Below are 21,986 nucleotides of genomic sequence, written 5' to 3' on the forward strand. Positions count from 1 at the left end.
TTCAGATCACAGGTAGTGCTGAATATTATCCTATGTGTAGCTGAAGTATGACCAATGAAAACAACAATACGAAATAAAATACGAACAGTTCAATTATGTCGATAGATGATGAGGATAGAATAAGAATAGAGAGGAATTATGAATCAGAATGGAAGCAGAATGTTCAATTACAAAAAAGTTGGAAAACACAGCCCTGTAACCGAAAAGAATACTGGACTGAGACCCACCGGAAAGAAGACTGAGAGGACAACCTGGTCATCATCATTCTCTTTGCCTTATCCCTATGCGGGGTCGGCTTCCCTAATTGCATTTCTCCACAAAATTCTATCTTGGGTCATATCAATGTTAATCCCCTTTACCAACATGTCCTGCCTTATCGTCTCCGCCAGGTCTTCTTTGGTCTTCCTCTCCTACTCCTACCAGGAATCTGCACTTCAGCTATTCTTCGTATTGGGTGATTAACGTCTCGACGTTGAACATGACCAAACCATCTTAACCTATGCTCTCTCATTTTGGCATCAATTGGTGCCACACCTAGACTTCCCCTAATATACTTATTTCTAATTTTATCCTTCTTTGTCACTCCACTCATCCATCTAAGCATTCTCATTTCCGCCACATGCATTCGTTGTTCCTCTTTCTTTTTCACTGCCCAACATTCAGTTCCGTGCATCATAGCCGGTCTTATGGCTGTTTTATAGAATTTTCCCTTCAGCTTCATTGGAATTTTTCTGTCACACAACACACCACTCGCTTCTTTCCACTTCATCTATCCAGCCCTAATTCTACTGCATGCATCTGCATCTATTTCTCCATTACTCTGTAATACCGATCCCAGGTACTTAAAACTATTGCTTTTCACAATCATTTCACCATCCAAAGATACTATTTTATTTGTAGTAACTCCATCTTTAAATGAACATTCCAAATACTCTGTTTTTGTCCTACTAAGTTTTAAACCTTTTTCCTCCAGGGCTTGTCTCCACTGTTCCAGTTTTTGGTCTAAGTCTCTTTCACTATTTCCTATCAACACTACATCATCAGCATACATTAGGCACCATCGAATACTACCCTGTAGTTTCGCTGTTATCTGGTCCAAAATTAATGAGAATAAATAAGGACTAAGCACCGAGCCGTGGTGCAATCCTACTTTCACCTGAAATTTATCAGTCTCTCCCACGCCTGTTCTAACACTAGTCGTTACTCCCTCATACATATCTCTCACAATCTTTACATATTCGCCAGGGACTCCTTTCTTATTGAGTGCCCACCACTGAATCTCTCGAGGAACTCTATCATATGCTTTCTCAAGATCAATGAATACCATGTGAGCGTTGGTCTCTTTATTCGTATATTTTTCCATCAGTTGCCTTACAATGAAAATTGCATCTGTTGTTGATCTGCCCTGCATAAAGCCAAATTGATTATCGGATATTTCAGTTTCTTCACGTATCCGTCTATCAATTACTCTCTCCCATATTTTCATGGTGTGGCTAAGTAGTTTTATGGCCCTGTAGTTTGTGCATTGTTGTATGTCTCCCTTGTTTTTGTAGACAGGTACTAATATACTGCTTCTCCATTCGTCTGGCATTTGTCCAACTTCCATAATTCTATTAAATAGACCTGCTAGCCAACTTATTCCTGTCTCTCCCAATGCTCTGCATACTTCCGCAGGAATATCATCTGGTCCGACTGCTTTTCCTTTCTTTAATTTTTGAAGCGCTTGAGCCACTTCCTCGTTTGTTATTCTGGTAACCATTGCTGTTACGGTCTCCGTTAACTCCACAGGCTGTCTATTAAATTCTTCATTTAATAAACTGTCAAAATACTTTCTCCATCTCTTTTTGACATCCTTTTCGTGAATTAGTATTTTATTATTTTCATCTCGGATACATCTAATCTGATTAAAATCTCTTGATTTCTTTGCTCTCTGTTTGGCTATTTTATATATCTTTGCTTCGCCTTCCCTGGTATCAAGTTGATCGTATAGGTTTGAATACGCTTCTGCTTTAGCTTTTGCTACTGCTACTTTCGCTTCCTTTTTGGCGACGATATAGTTTTGAAGATATATGTCCGATCTGGTTTCTTGCCACTTTTTGTATAATTTTCTCTTCTCTTTTATTTTTCCTTGTACTTCATTTGACCACCACCAAGTCTCTTTATCCTCAAACTTCTTTCCTGACGTTTTCCCAAGTATTTCAATAGCCGTCTCTCTAATAATATTGGCCATTTTTCTCCAAATTGTGTTAGGGCTTCCTTTCATGTTCCAACATATTTTTTCTACTATTCTTTTCCTGAATAGACCTTCCTTCTCATCTTTTAGCATCCACCACTTGATTTTTTGTGGTCCTCTCCGATATTTTTGTTTAGTTTCGCTTTTTACTTCGATGTCCAGAACAAGCAGGTTATGTTGTTGGCTTACTGTCTCACTAACTATTACCTTGCAGTCCTTGCATTCACGTATGTCTTCTTTCCTTATCATGAAGTAGTCTATTTGGGATCGATGTTGTCCACTTTTGTAGGTAATAAGTTGAGCTTCTCTCTTTTTAAAGAATGTGTTAACAATCGCCATATCCAATGCTGTTGCTAATTCTAGCATATCGTCTCCAGCTTCATTTCTAGTTCCAAAGCCTAATCCCCCATGTATTGTTTCATATCCTGTCTTGGCTTGGCCCACATGTGCATTGAAATCACCTCCTATTATAACTCTCTCCTCTGCTGGAATATTACTCACTACGTCTCCTAATTGGTCATAGAAAGCTCTTCTTTCATTCTCACCCAGCCCTGTTTGAGGAGCATACACACACACAACATTCAATACCTCTTTATCAACTACAAATTTCACTGACATCATTCTATCACTCGTTCTGACAACTTCTACTACGTTATCTTTCATTTCACTATCAGCAATTATACCAACTCCATTTCTAGTGTTACTACTCCCTACATACCACAATTTATATCCATCACCTAGTTCTTTCGCCCTTTGTCCTTTCCACCTAGTTTCTTGAATACAAGCAATTTGAACTCTTCTTCGTTTGAGCGTATCCACTAACTCCAGACTCTTACCTGTAAGACTACCAAGATTCCAAGACCCTATCCTGATTTTTCTAACCTGCAATGGTGTTCCCCCTGAGATAGTCCTCACCCGGATATCCGAATGGAGTCTCATTTTACTTCCGGAACATTTTACCTCAGGAGATGCCATCATTTCAGTATAAGTTTTTATTGAGTTTGGAGAAGGTCTTTTCATTATTATGGCCTGAAAAGATTTTTGGATATTTGATGCCTGAATGCCTTTTCTATCAGCACCATACCCTGCCCTGCACGTTTAGCCAATACACCACCAATGCAACCAAAGTGCAGTATTACCCCACACCCGCCCGCATTTTTCTGTATAGGCCAGGATCCCTACTGTAAGGACTGCCCTATAAGCCAATGTATTGTTGCCCGTATCCCGCCACTAGGAGGCACGTACTTCATTCGTGAGAGGACAACCTGGTATGACATGGAAAATTTACATGGAAAATGCTATGATATACAGAGACCTCAGAGAAGGTGATGGGAGAATAGAGCGCCATGGAGGACGAAAACGGCAAACTCATAATGGGAAGCGGAAGAAGAAAAGTATAAATATTGACTCAAGAGATATTGGAATAAAATGGTATATTATGCAACGAGCATTTAATGATGGGCATTATGAAGCGAGTATGAGGGATACGAAACGATCAGACTATCGGCGAGTTTCGTAAGAGTACGAGCTTCATAATGATAATTAAATGCAAGTTGTATACAAGATTTTTTCTATGATCATTCACAACAAAAAGTATATTAAAGACGAAGTATGAATAAAAATGGTATACATTTTTATTTTTAAATATATTAAAATTTATTAATTTTTTAAAGCAAAAAATAAATTAAGTAGTTTGTCAATTTGTTTACATATTGAAAACTGTCAAAGCGTATGTATTTGACTCGCCATTGGTCACTGAGCGTGTGCCACCTTCATCGCAAATGCCATATTTATCATCGCAAATGTCATGTCATATCATAAAAATCTGTATCGTAATGAAAATCTGTATCATAATGAAGTTCATTATAATACAGGTAGTGAAATCGTAATTGATATAGTATGAAAATAGAAAAATAAGTTATAATATGAACAGGAAGGACGTTTTTTTAATTTACACACACTAATTCAGTTTTCTTATAGTTTTATAATAAAATTTAAACAACAAATTATGAATACAATTTTCCATCTTTTTCGTACATTACCTTAAAACAAATGTTTTTTTAGTAGAAAAAGTTCTTTTATACCCGTTTTCTATAATATGAGTTATTGATCATAAAATCGTTACCCCCAACTTTTCACCCACCATAGTTTGATGCCTGTCAATTTTGTAGCTACATAAAAGTCAACCGAGCTTCGAACACAAAAGGGAAGTATGTATCTGTCAAAATATCGGGGTCCCCTACTATTATAAATATTTAAAGTGTTCTTATATTGAAAGCTTGGCATGGAGTGCTCCCCTTTATAAATTATGTGCCTTAATAATTATGTAATAAAAAAACCACCATTTATTTTGTTGTCGGCTCCTCCACCAAAACAAAAACACCAAACACCAAACATAAAGACATCAAAAACTAAAATAGATGAATTTGATGAGAGTTTACCTCGTTGTGCTATTATGAATTTTCACAGAAAGGAGAAAATGGCACCAGCAGTTGATCGCTTATATAAAAAATTTCTGAACAGTGGGGTTATTTGAGAAGTATTGGAACGTTACAAGAATAAATTCGTGATTTAGGTTTTCGTTGAGAAAAAAAAACAAAACTACTCGTCGTATTTTGTTGGAAAAGCGCGATATACAAAATTGGCGACTAGATTATTCACGCAAAATTAGAAGAATTAAAAGTCTCTGACTAAGGTAGTAACTAAGAATAATCCAAGAAAGAAAAAATATAAAAAAAATTTTTTAAGAAAAGAAATTTTTTTATTTTTTTAGTTTTTAACTCGCACGGCGTGCGTGAAAGTAAATTTTCCCGCACAGCGTGCGGGAAAGTGAAATACCTTGTAATATGGCATTATAATATATTATAATTAGAGAGCGGAATATATGCAACACAACATTACCAAAATATGCGCATATATATGCATTACTTTTACTATAAATATGCAGGTATTTTTTCTAAATTTGTCTAAATATGCAAATGCATATTAAAAATACTCAAAAATAAAACAATATATTAAATACAAACATTTATGTTTAAAAAATTCAACCTACATTTATGTTTAATACATATTTATTGACTCGACACCGTAAGGTACAAGAGGACGGCTTAAACAAACATAAACATATTTATTTTTCACATAAAAACAAATGAAATGACACACAAAAACTGATATTATAATTAAATTAAGAATCTAAATTATAGTATGAATTTATAATTTAATATTTTTCAAATTTTTCAACTAGGAACTTTTGCCTTCTATCACTAAAAACGTGTTTGGACACAGAAAAAGTTCGTTCTACATCTACTGATGTTATAGGACAATATTTTAATTTAGGCAGTAAAGTAATTTGTATTTTGATGCTTCCCTCTATGTCCGTCTTTATAGAAGTAAAAGCGAATTTGTCGAATAAAAACACTCTTTCCAGAAAAAATTTGTTTGTGGGAAATGATGCTTTTGTTTGTCAGTTCCTCATTTAAAAAATGAAATGTGAAAATGAATGTAACTTACGATTTTGGAACAGGCCTTGCAAAATACTTTGTCTCCACTTAGCTTTAACTCGGGAAAACACTTTTTCCAAGCAATTTTTTGAATGGTACACATATTTAAATTTAATATATACCAATCACTTCAAAAACACTAAATACGATACAACGTTTACTTTAAACAAATGTTGGCCGGAAACTGACAAAATAAATATTAGACCCTTAAAAGCAGGTAGGTACCTACGACTTGCTACGCTAATAAAATAATATTTTTCTGGGAACACCCATAATTGTTAAATTCAGGTAGTAATGGGAAAGTCCAGATAGATAATAATGATTGATAGATAGATAAATAACGAGCTCGTTCATATCGAAGTTATAAAATTCCAACTAAGAGAGGAAAATTTTAAACTTTTATATAATTTATTTTTAAAATATGCAAAATAAATCGTGTTTAGCTTAAATATGCAATGTTGTGTTTGTTGTCTGAAAATATGCAATATATGCATCCAGCGCTGTTTTTGTAACAATATAGGTTCCGGTACGCAATGTTCCGAGGGATCTGCGGAGTGTTCATAAGGGGAGTCCGCCCCGGCGAAAACTTTTTAAATTTAGCCTAAGTAAGGCCGTTTTAAAGCTATTTGGGAGTAAGGAGAAAATTTAGAAATTTGTCCATAATTTTTTTGTTTTTTTATTTTTTGTCCCAAGAGGTACCGGTACGGCGTACCGGCGCGTACCGTCACAAAAACAGCACTGTATGCATCTATATGCACTATGCATATATTCCGCTCTCTAATTATAATACATGCAATAAACTAATATTTAGTTATTATTTACTAATTTATTTTAAATTTATCTTATTGTGTTCATGTTTTAATGAAATTAGCGCGATAATTCGATGAAATAAAATTATTTTGACTTAATATTTAAAAGTCAGATCAGTAGACAATTAAAATGGTTTTGAATCGTCGTCATGAAAACCAATATTGTCGTCGTGGTAACCCATTACATATATTGAAAGTTTGGTTTTGACAACCTTGTCAAATAATTAATTTGTGTATTTTCACTTCTAAATCAAAATTGATATAACTCTATTGTTTGTGGCTTTTTTCCAAACGTACGGCCCTAGAAAAAATATTGTTCCTAACTCATGCGGAAAAAGTGTCTTTCCTGCACTCGACTGCTTGTCCGAACTCGTTCGGGTCAACGGCAGTCCCGTGCGTGAAAGTATCACTTTCCGCATTAGTTACGAAAATAACTATTTATCTACGATAAACAAATAAAAAAACTGTAACTCTTCGTCACTGGAATTCATTTCTATTCTACAATTTTTAGACTTTTGACATTTAAAAATTCTAACTTCTTTCAAACCACAAAAATGTCAAAACTCTTGTTGTAATTTATTGCTCAAATGTCATCAACATGACAACGCGAGTTAAGGATATTTGATTATAATGACAGAGCTATTAGTCCAGAAAGCCACTGCGCATCCGCTAGGAAAAATATTCCAATTCGGATTTTTTGCACAATCTTACTCAAAAAGGACTCCTTTTAACAAATTTGCATGTTGCCAGAACCAAAAGGTGGTCAAAAATTTCTTAAACGTTTTTTTTTTGTTTTTTTCCTAAAATTATTTTTTTTGCACGGAAAAAAGTTTTTTTAGGTTTTTTGGATAATTCCAAACAGAAAAGGTCTTTAGTGACTTTTCTCTAAAAATGATAGTTTTTGACATATAAGCGATTAAAAATTGAAAAATTGCGAAATCGGCCATTTTTAACCCTCAAAAATTATGTGAAAAACTGAAAATTTGAATTTTGCCAGGTAGGTAGATATTCTTTAAACATTGATTGATGAAACCCCGAAGAGTTTTTTGCAATACAATATTCAAAACTCCTTTGTTTTTTAATTGCTACTCAAGCGTGCGCGACACTATTTTCCACCGACAGTATGGTGCAAATGAAAGGAATAAATTCATTATTTCGTAAACCGGCAACTTTAAGGAAAAATCCCGAAGTAGTTCGATTTTTATTTTTAAGTTATGATATTGTGGCATATATGGTATACTAGTGACGTCATCCGTCTGGGCGTGATGACGTAATCAATGATTTTTTTAAATGAGAATAGGGGTCGTGTGGTAGCTCATTTGAAAGGTTCTTCAATTCTCTATTCAGTAATGTAAATATTTACATAATTATTTATACAGCGTGTCCTTCTACTTCTTTTTTTGCCAAATAATTTAATTTAATAAAAATTTTTTGGACACCCTGTATAAATAATTATGTAAATGTTTATATTACTGAATAGAGAATTAAAGAACCTTTCAAATGAGCTAGCACATGACCCCTATTCTCATTTAAAAAAATCATCGATTACGTCATCACGTCCAGATGGATGACGTCACTAGTATACCATATATGCCACAATATCATAACTTAAAAATAAAAATCGACCTGTTTCGGGATTTTTCCTTAAAGTCGCCGGTCTAGGAAATAACGAATTTATTCCTTTCATTTGCACCATACTGTCGGTGGAAAATAGTGTCGCGCACGCTTGATTAGCAACTAAAAAACAAAGGAGTTTTGAATATTGTATTGCAAAAACCTCTTCGGGATTTCATCACTCGATGTTTAAAGAATATCTACCTGTCTTGGCAACATTTAAATTTTCAGTTTTTCACATAGTTTTTGAGAGTTAAAAATGGCCGATTTCGCAATTTTTCAATTTTTAATCGCTTATATGTCAAAAAGTATCATTTTTAGAGAAAAGTCACCAAAGACCTTTTTTGTTTGGAATGATCCAGAAAACCTAAAAAAGCTTTTTTCCATGCAAAAAAAATAATTTTAGGAAAAAAACAAAAAAAAAACGTTTAAAAAATTTTTGATCACTTTTTGGTCCTGGCAACATGCAAATTTGTTAAAAGGAGTCCTTTTTGAGTAAGATTGTGCAAAAAATCCGAATTAGAATATTTTTCCTAGCGAATCCGCAGTGGCTTTCTGGACTATATTATACAGTACATGTCTATTCTTAATTCAGATATACTTTCCAGTTTACCTCACCTTTGCAGTGTACGTTAACTTAACAAGGAAAGTTAGGATATGTAGAGATGTTGGTGGTGGACATATACAGCATATTGTTTTATTTTATTTATGATTTTTACTTATAATTTTGTTAATTATTTTTATTTCTGATTAAAGTTCTGTGTTAAAGGTTTTGTTTAATTTTTTATGTTTTATAATGTTAATCAAAATTATTTGATAAACCAATGATATAAATTCAGATTAAAACAAGACATACGTAATCTTTTGCACGGCTAGCTTTGATACCAATCATTTTGGATCGCTCGTTATGAAAGTGCGCCAAAAAACAGTGCGAATTTAATAAACCCCATTTAAAATACATTGTTACTTCACGCACACTTTAAATGCTTCACGCCCTGCTATCTATAATGACAGTTTTCACAAACTAAAAACTTGATGAGATAAAGTAGGTAAAAATATGTTTCAAAAATCTAAATCTTTTCATAACCTGATTAATATGCATATCAAACTCTATTTAATGTTGAGAAAACAAGGTAAAATCTGTAGTCAATGCATTTACTGTAAATATCATCTTATTAATACTGTATAAAACAGATTATAAAAAGATTTTTTTAATTAAATTTAGGAGTTACTTGTTGCATACTACTTGTTGCTGGTCTTTAATATAATATTGGACGAAATAATAGAAGCAATACGTAAATGCGTGACCCGTCAAAATAGCCCGGTCAAAACAGCCCCGTCTAAAAAGCCCCGTCAAAATAGCCCGGACACAAAATAATCTCGACAAAATAGCCCGCAAACAAAATAACCCCGACAAAATGGATCGCACACAAAATAGCCCCGGTAAAAACAGCCCCGGCTAAAATAGCCCCGGCTAAACCAGCCTCTTAGAAAACACCTCCAATAAAAAGTTTTACCTTTTAACGGAGTACCATTTATTTTAAATTACTATTCTAATTGGAAAATAAGCCACAATTTACTTAAAAAAATTATTTTATTAACGTTTCGACTTCCACTTCGGACGTCGTTGTCAAAATACAAAGTATTAATAAATTAAACAAAAATGTTGTTGCTCAGTAAAAAAATTCTTCTAATAATTTAATTTAATCTGACTCATTGATATCAGCAATTCAGACGTACAGTATGGTGCAAATGGAAGGAATAAATTCGTTATTTCGTAAACCCGCGACGTTAAGGAAAAATCCTGAAATAGATCGATTTTTATTTTTAAGCTCATCTGAAAGGTTATTTTAATTCTCTATTTAGTAATATAAACCATTACATAATTATTTATACAAGGTGTCCAAAAACTTTTTTTAATTTAAATTATTTGACAAAAAGGAAGAATGTATTTAATTTAATTTAAAATGCATTTTACTGTTGCCCGAAAACAGTAAAAAATGTTTATATCATAAATAAACATTGATAATTAATAAATGAATATAGTTTCTGTCCTTGTGGGATCGGTACTCACCGGAGGGACCGCAGACGTTCGGATACAATTAGCGTCTCTTTGCAAAGACAATGACGTCGACTTTGCAACGTAACAAGACACTTACTCAACATACACACTACACATTACTCCCCTGACTTAGTGATAAGTTACACAATTACGTGGCTGAAGGTTCTAGTTCTAAACCAAGGCCAAAATCAGAGAAAAAAAAATAAACATTGATTTTCGCATAAATTAAATGTTCAAACTTCCAAGAGGCAGAGAAGACAGGACTCGAGTTCTCCGAAAAGACCATTTTCGTTTTTTAATGTGGTTAAAATAAACATCTGAATAGAGGATAATAATTACCATTTCCGAAAAAATGTATTTTTAAGGAATTATTTCATGATGAATTCTGAAGGGAGCTTTTTTGTCGGGGCTATTTTGTCGGGGCTATTTTGTCGGGGCTATTTTGTCGGCGGGCTATTATTCCGCGGCTATTTTGTCGGAGCTATTTTGTGTGCGGGATATTATGTCGGGGCTATTTTGTCAGAGCTTTTTTGACGGGGCTATTTTGACGGGGTACCACGTAAATGGCATGGTTACAGAATGGGGAACAAAGAAATCCAAATATTATGTTTTGCATACCACACCGCGTTAATAGCCGAGACAAAAGACGATCTCCAAAGATTAACAAACATCTTCAATACAACAGCCAAGAAATACAATATGATAATATCAAAATAAAAATCCAAATGTATGACAACATCTAAATACCTACTACGATGTAAAATCTAAATTAATGGGAAAATTATAAAGCAAGAAGCAAGGTTTAGATATCTTGGAATAGATATAACTAGTTACGGAGACGTTGAAGAAGAAGTACGACAACATAGCTTACAAGCAAGTAAAGCGGCGGGATCTCTTAATGATACAATCTGGAAAAACAAACACCTAAGACAAGACACAAAATCAAGAAATCTATAAAGCAGCAATTAGACCTATACTTACATACACGGCGGAGACAACACCTGACACATCTAAAACGAAACGACTACTAAAAACAACAGAGATGAAAATACTTCTACGAATATCAGGGAAAAGTCTGTTGGATAGGGAGAGAAGTAAAAATATAAGAATAGCATGCAATGTAGAAGACATAAATGGAAGTGTGACAAAACGGAAGCAGGAGTGGAACGAGCACATTAGTAGGATGGCAGAGGATCGGATAGTACGAATAGCACGAGATAAGTCACCAAATGGACGAAGAAGTATTGGCAGACCAAGAAAAAGATGCTGAGATAATTTAAACAATTTAGGAGGATAATATTGAAGAATAAACAGGCTTTAAAGTCTACATAAAAGAAGGAAGAAGAAGCAGACGTGTTGCATATTTTCATTACCAGAGCAATTTACTTGTGTACTTCTTATTCTGTACAATAGAATGGACTGTTTGGGTATCGAGTGTCTAGCGATAATCCAGAACAGTCGTAAATTAGTGAAATATATATGTATTACGTTTTGTATTGTTAAAAGTACTTTCGAACTTTTGTATTTTTAATGGACGAATCCTTTATGTAGATGTTTCTCTATGTAATAAAAAGAAATTCTACAATATTTAATGATTAGAATTTTTTTTAAATTTATTCTGATTAAGTACATTAAAACTTTCATGAATTTTTTATGATTTCTGTAACCTTAGTTTTATTATTGTGCTTTTATGTTTCCAGCTTTTAATGCGATTCGTTAAAGTTAATAATACATATTACTGAAATAATTAAAAATATCATGTTGTTCTTCAAAATTTTGATATATAGCATTCATTAAAAAAATATAGTTTGTTATTTCCTGACCGTGAATTTTTAAGAAGAAACTATTTTATTCTTGGGTCTGTCGGTCTGATAAATAAAACACTTTATTTTTGCTTGAACGTTTCAGCTATTTGCCATTTTCAATAAGCACTTTAAACGTTAATGATTAAAACACTACACTTTTAATATTACATTTTCACAAACACGTTATATTTTAAGGAACAGGATGTGTATGAAACAGTTACGATGTAAGGTGAGAGTTGGACAACAATACTCGGAGATATTTGAAATAAACAATGGACTAAAACAGGGAGAAGCACTTTCACCACAACTCTTCAATTTAGCTCTGGAGCACATAATCAGAAGTGCAAGAATCGAAAAACCCAATACAGTATTTCATCGAGAACGACAAAACTTACTACTGGAATTTGCAGACGATATCGATTTAATAGGTAACACAGGATTAACGATGAAGGAGACTTTCGTGAGGTTCGAGAAGGAAGCAGAGAAGATAGGGCTCCAAATCAACGAAAACAAGACGAAATATATGTATATGAGCCGCAATAACCAAAGCAGAGACAGAATTAGTCATAACATCACCATCGATGACTCGTACTTTGAGAGCGTTAGAGAATTCAAGTATCTTGGAACAACAATAACTGAAGACAATAACGGATCACAAGAAATAAACAACAGGATACAGGCCGGTAACAGATGTCTTTTTGCCCTCCAAAACCTTATAAAATCAAAACAACTAACAAGACGTACGAAGATACAAGTCTATAAAACAATCATACAACCCGTTGTGATGTGTGGAAGCGAAACGTGGACGATAACAAAGGCAAACGAAGAGAGACTACTTGTTTGGGAAAGAATAATCTTAAGGAAGATCTTTGGTCCTGTGCTGGATGAAGCATTAGGACAATATATGATAAGAATTAACAAAGAGCTCGAAGAAATTTACCCAGACGCCAACATCATAAAAGAAATAAAGTCCAGAAGACTCCAATGGGCGGGACACCTCAGAAGACATTCTGACCAAAGAACAGTAAGACTGATGTGGAAGTCCCAACTGAAAGAAAACCACGCGGACGCCCTCGACTCCGGTGGCGAGATAATGTAGCAGGAGACCTAAGCGCGATGGGCGCGGAGAATTGGATGGAGGTTGCTCAAGACAGAAAACAGTGGAGGCATGTTGTCGAGTCGGCTAAAACCCACGAGGGGTTGTAACGCCACGGACTAAGTAAGTAAGTAAATAAGTTATATTTTAACATTCATCAAATGCATGCTTCATTCTCGGTGTTTTATGTGAGAATGAAAAAATTTTCCTGTCTCGCACCATATGTAGACACTTCAAAATGGTTTTAGGTCGTATACTAAAGATTATGTATACAAGAGATCGAATTACACATAAGAAAAAATCCGATTAACATTCACTAATAAGAGAAAAGAAAAAATTTTTTGTAAGAATGATGAAATACGAATACTGGAATGTTATGTATTTTCTGGTTTATTAAGGAATAAAGCAAGGGATTTAAGAGGAAACAGTAGCGATCAACAGGTAGCGAAAACGCGTTCCAAGATTGCGGCTGTAATTTTGAATATTTTTTCGGGATATTTGGCACACGTATTCGTAATATAATGAAGAATGGCGGTACAGAGCCCAATTTGAAAAATATATTAGTATGTGGAAATTACTCTGTAATTAATTACAATATTAAAAAAACGAGCCTGTACCGCCATTAAGAAGAACAAAAAGATACACTTTCTTCAAATAAACTGTTTTATCCGATGCCTAGATTTTGTGTCATTTTGGAACTACTAATGAAATAAAAATTTTTAGTAGTTCCAAAATGACACAAAATCTAGGCATCGGATAAAAAAGTTTATTTGAAGAAAGTGTATTTTTTTGTTTTTCTTAATGGCGGTACAGGCTCGTTTTATTTAATATTATATTTAATTACAGAGTAATTTCCACATATTTATATATTTTTTAAATTGGGCTCTGTACCGCCATTCTTTATTATATTACGAATACGTGTGCCAAATATCTCGAAAAAATGTTCAAAATTACAGCCGCAATCTGGAAACGCGTTTTTGCTACCTGTTGATCGCTACTGTATCACCTTAAGGCAAAAATAAAGTGTTTTATTTATCAGATCCACAGACTCAGGAATAAAAAAATTTCTTTTTAAAATAAATATGTGCAATAATAATTTTCTTTTCTGTGTTCAACAGCATGCTAGTCGACCGAACGATTCAGGTAGTTGAATCTGACATCAGCATCCCAAGGAAACTGAAGAATGGACTGCCACAGGGATCTGTCCTGGCTCCTCTTCTCTTTAGCCTATACATCTCTAATATACCAGAAAGCAGATCAAGGAAGTTTGGTTAAGGTGATGACTGGGTCCTTGCAACAAGGTGTAAGTCATTTGAAGAAACAAAAGAAATCCTCAAGGCGGACTTACACATAGTGGGAAAATATTTCCGTAAATGGATGCTCCAACCAAACTCTACGAAAACAAAGGTTTCCAGTTTCCACCTAAATAACAAGTTTGCAGGAAGAATACTCAATATTCAGTTCGAAAACACCACACTCGTCTACAATAAAACACCAAAGTACCTTGGGGTGACTCTTGACAGAACCCTATCATTCAAGTAACATCTGACAAAAATAGCGGAAAAACTTAAATCCAGAAACAACGTCATCCAGAAGCTGTGCGGCACAACATGGGGAGCATCGGCTTCCACCTTGCGATCATCTGCCCTGGGCCTAGTCTTCTCAACTGCGGAATACTGCTCTTCAGCATGGCTTAACAGCCCACATATACACAAAGTAGATGCCCAATTTAATAATACAATGAGAATAATTGCTGGAGTCATCAAATCCACCCCTACGCAATGGCTCCCAGTATTGAGCCACATTCCACCACCCAAACTACAACGCATACACGCACTCACTAGTGAGTACAGAAAGATAGTAGATAATGAAAACCTGCCAATCCATCAAGATATAGATGCCGCCAACGGTAACCGTCTACGCTCCAGACGACCACCAATAAAAACAGCAAAGGTGGCTGTGGAAAATGAGTTCAATTTAACGACAACATGGACTCGAGAATGGATGGAACAACGAAATAGCAACTTACCCTGCATCACACAAAAACCACCAGGCTTTGACTTAGCACGCAACACATGGTCTATGCTGAACCGAATCAGAACCCAACACGGCAGATGTGGTTACATGATGCACAAATAGGGTAAACGACCATCCCCACTCTGTGACTGTGGACAACCACAAACCATCATCACATCACAGAACAGTGTCCCACAAGATCATATCATGGCAGGTCAGAGGATTTCCTGATGGCGACTCCAGAGTCGATAGACTATGTAAATAAGTTAGATATACGTTTGTGAACCTATGTATTGTCTTATACAAAATATATGTAAATGTAAATGTGTCAGGTGCCATACGCTAAATAAATCTGTGTTCAGCTACGTACCTATTTTTATAAATTGAATAGAATTACAGATTATACAGACACTACGTTCGACTTTAATTTTATATAACATCCATTATTTTCCACTTGTTCCAAATGCATCCTTGCATTCCGTCGCTGAAAAATATGGGTCACGACATAATGTTACTTGCGAAGAGTCTGAAAAATCTCTCCCCATACAATAAATTTGAAATTCTTATTTCGCAAATCTCCTCCCGGCATTTCTTATTTATGATGTCATTTTTTTCTGTTACAGGTTGTGCTTTTGTGAAATACAGCTCACATCAAGAAGCACAGGCGGCCATTAATAGCTTGCACGGCAGTCAAACTATGCCGGTAAGTCAGATTTTTTACCTGGAGCTTTTTGCCTTTATATATTTCGCGGTTAATAAAGATATACATAAAACGTTTAAAAAATGTAGGTGGATAATAAAAAAGAAACTATTGCTATAGCTAGGCGCTAAAAAATAAATTAAGGTCAGTTCAAATATATTAAAAAATGTTTCTGAGTGTTTTTTTAAAAAATGGGCTATTGTTTATGTACCGGGTGTCCCAATAAGAATGGCTCTCGGCCATATCTTAGGAACAGTTTATAGTACAGCTTCGAGAAAAAAATATTTATAACAAAAGTTGCCTCGGGAAAAACCTGGAAATTATTTTCATAATCGTAGGTTCACCGCTAGAGGGCGTAATTGAATATCACAAATTAAAAAATCAAAATTTTACAAAATTTGTCTAATGAAAGGGCACTGGAAATCCGATCATCGTATTCTTCATAAAATTCTGCGCATATTTGATTTCACAAGTTTAAGTCTACCTTTCAAATAAGAGGTGGGGTTGAGTGGGAACCTTGTTATGAAAAAATGGCTGTAAGTCCGGTTCTGCTAAATCGAATTTTGCAAGCTAGTTATGGGCGAAAAAGAGCTGTTTTCAACAAGACCAAGTTTGCAAAATTCGATTTAGCAGAACCGGACTTACAGCCATTTTTTCATAACAAGGTTCCCACTCACCCCTACCTCTTATTTGCAAAGGTAGACTTAAACTTGTGAAATCAAATATGCGCAGAATTTTATGAAGAATACGATGATCGGATTTCCAGTGCCCTTTCATTGGACAAATTTTGTAAAATTTTGATTTTTTAATTTCTGATATTCAATTACGCCCTCTAGCGGTAAACCTACAATTATGAAAATAATTTCCAGGCATTTCCCGAGGCAACTTTTGTTATAAATATTTTTTTCTGAAAGCTATACTTTAAACGGTTCCTGAGATATGGCCGAGAGCCATTCTTATTGGGACACCCGGTACTTTAGAATTAAACTACGGCATTAAAGGGGTTCGGGAGAATTATGTGTACTCTATATACAGGGTGTAACAAAAACACAGGTCATAAATTTAATCACATATTCTGAGACCAAGAATAGTTCGATTGAACCTAACTTACCTTGGTACAAATGTGCACCTAAAAATAGTTATAGCCCCTTGAAGTTACAAAATAAAAATCAATTTTTTCCAATATATCGAAAACTATTGGAGATTTTTTATTTTAAATGGACATGTGGCATTCTTATGGCAGTAGCATCTTAAGAAAAAATTATAGTGAAATTTGGACACCCCATAAAAATTTTATGGGGGTGTTGTTCATTTAAACCCCCCAAACTTTTATGTACGTTCTACTTAAATTATTATTGTAGTACCATTAGTTAAACACATTGTTTTTAAAACTTTTTTGGCTCTTTGTACTTTTTCGAAAAGTTAGTTTTTATCGAGATATTTTAAATATTTGTCAAATCCACCACATATTTTTTGTCTATGGTTAAGTACGATTATGGAGACTTGGTAGTAATAATGAAAATTTATGTATGACTTACATTTTTAGGTAGGTATATTTTAAACCATATTAAATAAGAAGCCACATCTCGATAAAAGGTGCCTTCTCGAAAAAATACAAAGGGGCAAAAAAGTTTTAAAAACACTGTGTTTAACTAATGGTACCGCAGTAATATTTTAATTGGAACGTACACAAACATTTGGGGGGTTTAAACGAACAAAACCCCCATAAAATTTTTATGTAAACGTATTAAAAAATAGACCTCAACTCGATAAAAACTGTCTTATTGAAAAAATACTAAGAGGCGAAAAAGTTTTAAGAATATTGAATTTAACTAATGGTACCACAATAATAATTTAATCGAGACGTACACAAAAGTTGGGGGGGGGTTTAAGGGAACAAAACCCCCCTAAAAATTTTATGGGGTGCACAAATTTGAAGAATGCCACATGCCACATGGGGCATAAGAATGCCACATGTCCATTTTCAATAAAAAATCTTTAATGGTTTTCGATATATTCGAAAAAATCGATTTTCATTTTGTAAATTCAAAGGGCTGTAACTTTTTTTGTGCATATTTGTACTAAGGTAAGTTAGGTTCATTCGAACTATTTTTGGACTCAAAATATGTGATTTAATTTATGACCTGTATTTTTGTTACACCCTGTACATCTACAGAAAAGTTTTTCAAAATTAAATTTCATATCGAATTGTCACCTTCTAAAGTAAAAAATAATTTGTTTTGACAAAAAGATATTAAAAAAACCAAAAAAAAGCAGAAAATGGCGATTTTTCCCCATAACTCTTTTCCATGAGGATTTAGGTATAGTCATTGCTTTACAGAAAAAAAAAACTATATATCTTTCTTTATCGAAATCACGGTTCAATTTACAGTTTGCTAAGATGTGCAAATATTCTCTATTTTTTTGCTAACATTGTTATATAACAATTTTTCTACGCAATTTCAAATATATGACATTTGTGACGGTGCACTTAACAGAAAGAAAAATCAATTAGATACCTACTGTTAAAATGGTCTCTTTTAAAATGGTTCTACGACTAATTATGTTATGGATATCGTTCTTCAAAGATTTCTAATATTAAAGATATTTGCTAAATTTTACGGATATATTTAGTAGCTATAAAATCTCGATTTAACTTTGTTCTTTGTACACTTAGGTACATTTATTTTCTAAATAAGAAAGAAAGCTTATAGGCCTAGATCCCGAGTACCAAAAAAAAAAGTTGATTAATAGCAAGCTGAAAATTTGTTAATAGCTTAACGGTGTCTAGTCGGACAAACTTTGATGTACGGGAACACTGGAACAGAGAAAGTTTTAATTGTGGAACAGTTTAAAAATTTGGAACGTCAGATTACAAAAACATACTGTGTATTTTGTCGGACAGAACATCCAATTGGTCTGTTACCCTTTCATTAAACTATCATGCAAAAATCAGACTGCTATTACTAATCAACATGATTCCTGTCATTTAACATGTTCTTAGTGTTCCTCTCATTATAATTCCCAGTTGGTGATAAACACCAGTCTGATTTTTGCGTGAGACTTTAATGAAATGGTGACAAATCAATTGGAAGTTCTGTCCGACAACATACATGGAACGGTTTCGTAGTCTGACGTTCCAAATTTTTAAACTGTTCCACAATTAAAACTTCTCCTGTTCCAGTGTTCCCATACATCAAAGTTTGTCCGACTAGGCACCGTTAAGCAATTAAGAAATTTTCAGCTTCCTATTAATCAACTTTTTTTGGTAGGCGGGATCCAGGTCTATTATGTTTTGTTCTATTTTAATAGATCCCATTCTAAAAGTTATATTTTAACAGATTCTAGGAACAACGGTAACCATGATAATGGTTCATTAAAATGTGATGCTTGTAACGATTTTTAATAACATAAAATCCTTTATAAAAGGTATATTTGTTAAAATCCCTATACAGGGCTACATCAAAGACAGAACTAGTTTTCGATCGGTTGACCGATCATTATCAGTGCAATCCTAAAATGTGTACAACCAGATAAAATGATGCAAAGTATTTAAAATGTTGACTAAGGTTATAAAAAGTTATAGGTTATACTCACTTAGAATCTACTTGCAAGCCACCAAAGTAAAAATAACAGGGTAAAAACCCTTTATAATTGATCCGTCATCGGAACATATGACAAAGATGTGAATTATAACATGGATGATTAAGATATCCAATGTTTTTCGCCCGAGGTCCCAATGAGCTCTATCTGACAAGTTCACATGACTGTATGGAAGCAAGTGATTTTGATAACGGAAATTCTGAATGGTGACATGACAGGAATGACAGTTCCACAGGAAGTTATAATTTCCCTGTTGTTTTGTGGTATTTCTTGTAAAATTTGTTAAATTAATAACAATAAAAACAGTCGTTCCCACTGTGGTAGATAGTCTGTAAATTTATTGTTATTCTTTTAACAAATTTTACAAGAAATACCACAAAACAACAGGGAAATTATAACTTCCTGTGGAACTGTCATTCCTGTTATGTCACCATTCAGAATTTCCGTTATCAAAATCACTTGCTTCCATACAGTCATGATGTGAACTTGTCAGATAGAGCTCATTGGTACCTCGAGCGAAAAACATTGGATATCTTAATCATCCATGTTATAATTCACATCTTAGTCCTATGTTCCGATGACGGATCAATTGTAAAGGGTTTTTACCCTGTTATTTTTACTTTGGTGGCTTGCATGTAGATTCTAAGTGAGTATAACCTATAACTTTTTATAACCTTAGTCAACATTTTAAATACTTTGCATCATTTTATCTGGTTGTACACATTTTAGGATTGCACTGATGATGATCGGTCAACCGATCGAAAACTAGTTCTGTCTTTGATGTAGCCCTGTATAGGGATTTTAACAAATATACCTTTTATAAAGGATTTTATGTTTTTGTAATGGTATACAGCCAACTACAGGAAATTTTTCCTCGTGGATTTGATTTTTAATAACTTTTACGGATGATATTTTTGGTGTTACGGTAATGTATATGTATAGAATAATAGAGCCACTTTTAGTAGGATGTCCAAGGTGCTATGTAACAGAGACCTAAAATTGGCACTGAGGATCCGCCTACTTCCCTGCTACGTGTTCTCGGTCTTACTTTATGGTGTCGAGTCCTGGACTATGAATAAAATCGATGTAAATCTCCTTGAGGCTTTCGAAATGTGTTGCTATAGAAGAATTTTAAAAGTTTCCTGGGTGGAGAAGATTCGTAACTCCAAAATACTAGAACGTCTCAAAAAGACTAGTGAGCTTATAAAAAGCATCAAGCAGAGAAAGCTAGAGCGTTTCGGACATGTAATGAGAGGTCCCAAATATAGTTCAAGTAAAAATAGCTGGCAAACGCAGTCCAGGACGAAGGAGAACCTCATGGTTGAAGAACTTGCGAGATTGGTATTGCGATGATACAAGCATACTATTCAGGGTGGCAGTGAACAAAGTTGAGATATCTATGATGGTAACCAACGTTCTGAAAGGTCATGGTACAAGAAGAAGAAGAAGGTAACGCATATACCTAAATGTACAGAGAAAGAAATTATAATTAGAAATTAAAAATATATCCGTCAAAGTTAGTAAAAATCGCAGTAAGCATCACACTTTGATGAACCATATCTTACATAAAGTAATATGCTTTCTTTCTTATTTAGCAATTTTTACATATACCTAAATGTACAAGGAACGATGTTTAAATGGCAAATTTAAAAAAATAGATGTAAAATTGTGATAAATGGTGTGAGTGGCGAAGTTTGAAACATTGTATCTCAGACACTATGAATCCTTAAGCCTTATACATACTAAACGGCACTGCTAAGAGAAAAGATATAGGTTTTTTTATTTAAGCAATGCCTATACTTATAAGTAGGTATGTGGAAAAAAGTTATAGTGCAAAAAAATCACGTATTTCGTGTTTTTTTGCTTCTTTTTTTAATGTCTTTTCGCCAAACAAAATAATTTTGCACTTTTAAAAGTGATATTTCAATAGGAAATAATTTTAATAGTTTAATTTTAAGTTTAATTTTTAAGTTTAACACCTCTTCTGTAAATGTATATAGAGTACATAATATATAATCCACCCTAATGCACCCTAGTGTATAGGAATTTATTCACCCCTTTAAAAAAACACCCGTTTAGATGTTAGCACTCAGCGGTTTTTTCATATTTGGGGTGTACCAAATTCATAATGAACATGCGAAACAATAAAATCCCATCAATATTGTGGTTCCGTTTGGGCTTTTTTTAGATACAATAGTAGATACAGTAACACTTCACTTGTATAATATTTTATTACAGCCTATGCTGTTTTGTGCATACCTTCCTTGCTCCATATTTTTCTCGCAGAAGTCGAATTTGTAATTATTTTCCTCACATTTTTATCACTTATTTTTTAATGCTCTTTTAGGTTTTCTTTTCACTGTTTCTTTCGGATCCTTCCGTTTCCAAACCTACTATGACCATGTCTTGTGTTTATATTTATTCTTCTCATGTGTCCACACCAAAAGATCTGTCTTTTCTCTATCGTGAATTTTAATATTGTGTCAATTTTTATTCTTCTATAATGTTGCTATTTAATGTTGTGACTGTATCCAATCTAGTATATTTA

At 33.9% G+C, this 21,986-nt stretch overlaps 1 protein-coding gene across 1 annotated transcript in view; it reads left to right on the plus strand.

Moving 5' to 3' along the window:
• The window catches only part of LOC114346825 (CUGBP Elav-like family member 4), a 686,200-nt gene that overhangs the window by 328,233 nt on the left and 335,981 nt on the right, over nt 1-21,986 (plus strand). The window contains exon 4 of the mRNA XM_028297581.2: nt 15,759-15,838. Coding sequence (XP_028153382.1) covers nt 15,759-15,838 — 80 coding nt within the window. The remainder of the gene's footprint in view (nt 1-15,758; nt 15,839-21,986) is intronic.

This window comes from Diabrotica virgifera, chromosome 4 (genome assembly GCF_917563875.1).
Source record: "Diabrotica virgifera virgifera chromosome 4, PGI_DIABVI_V3a".
In the NCBI taxonomy this organism is placed as follows: Eukaryota; Metazoa; Arthropoda; class Insecta; order Coleoptera; family Chrysomelidae; genus Diabrotica; species Diabrotica virgifera.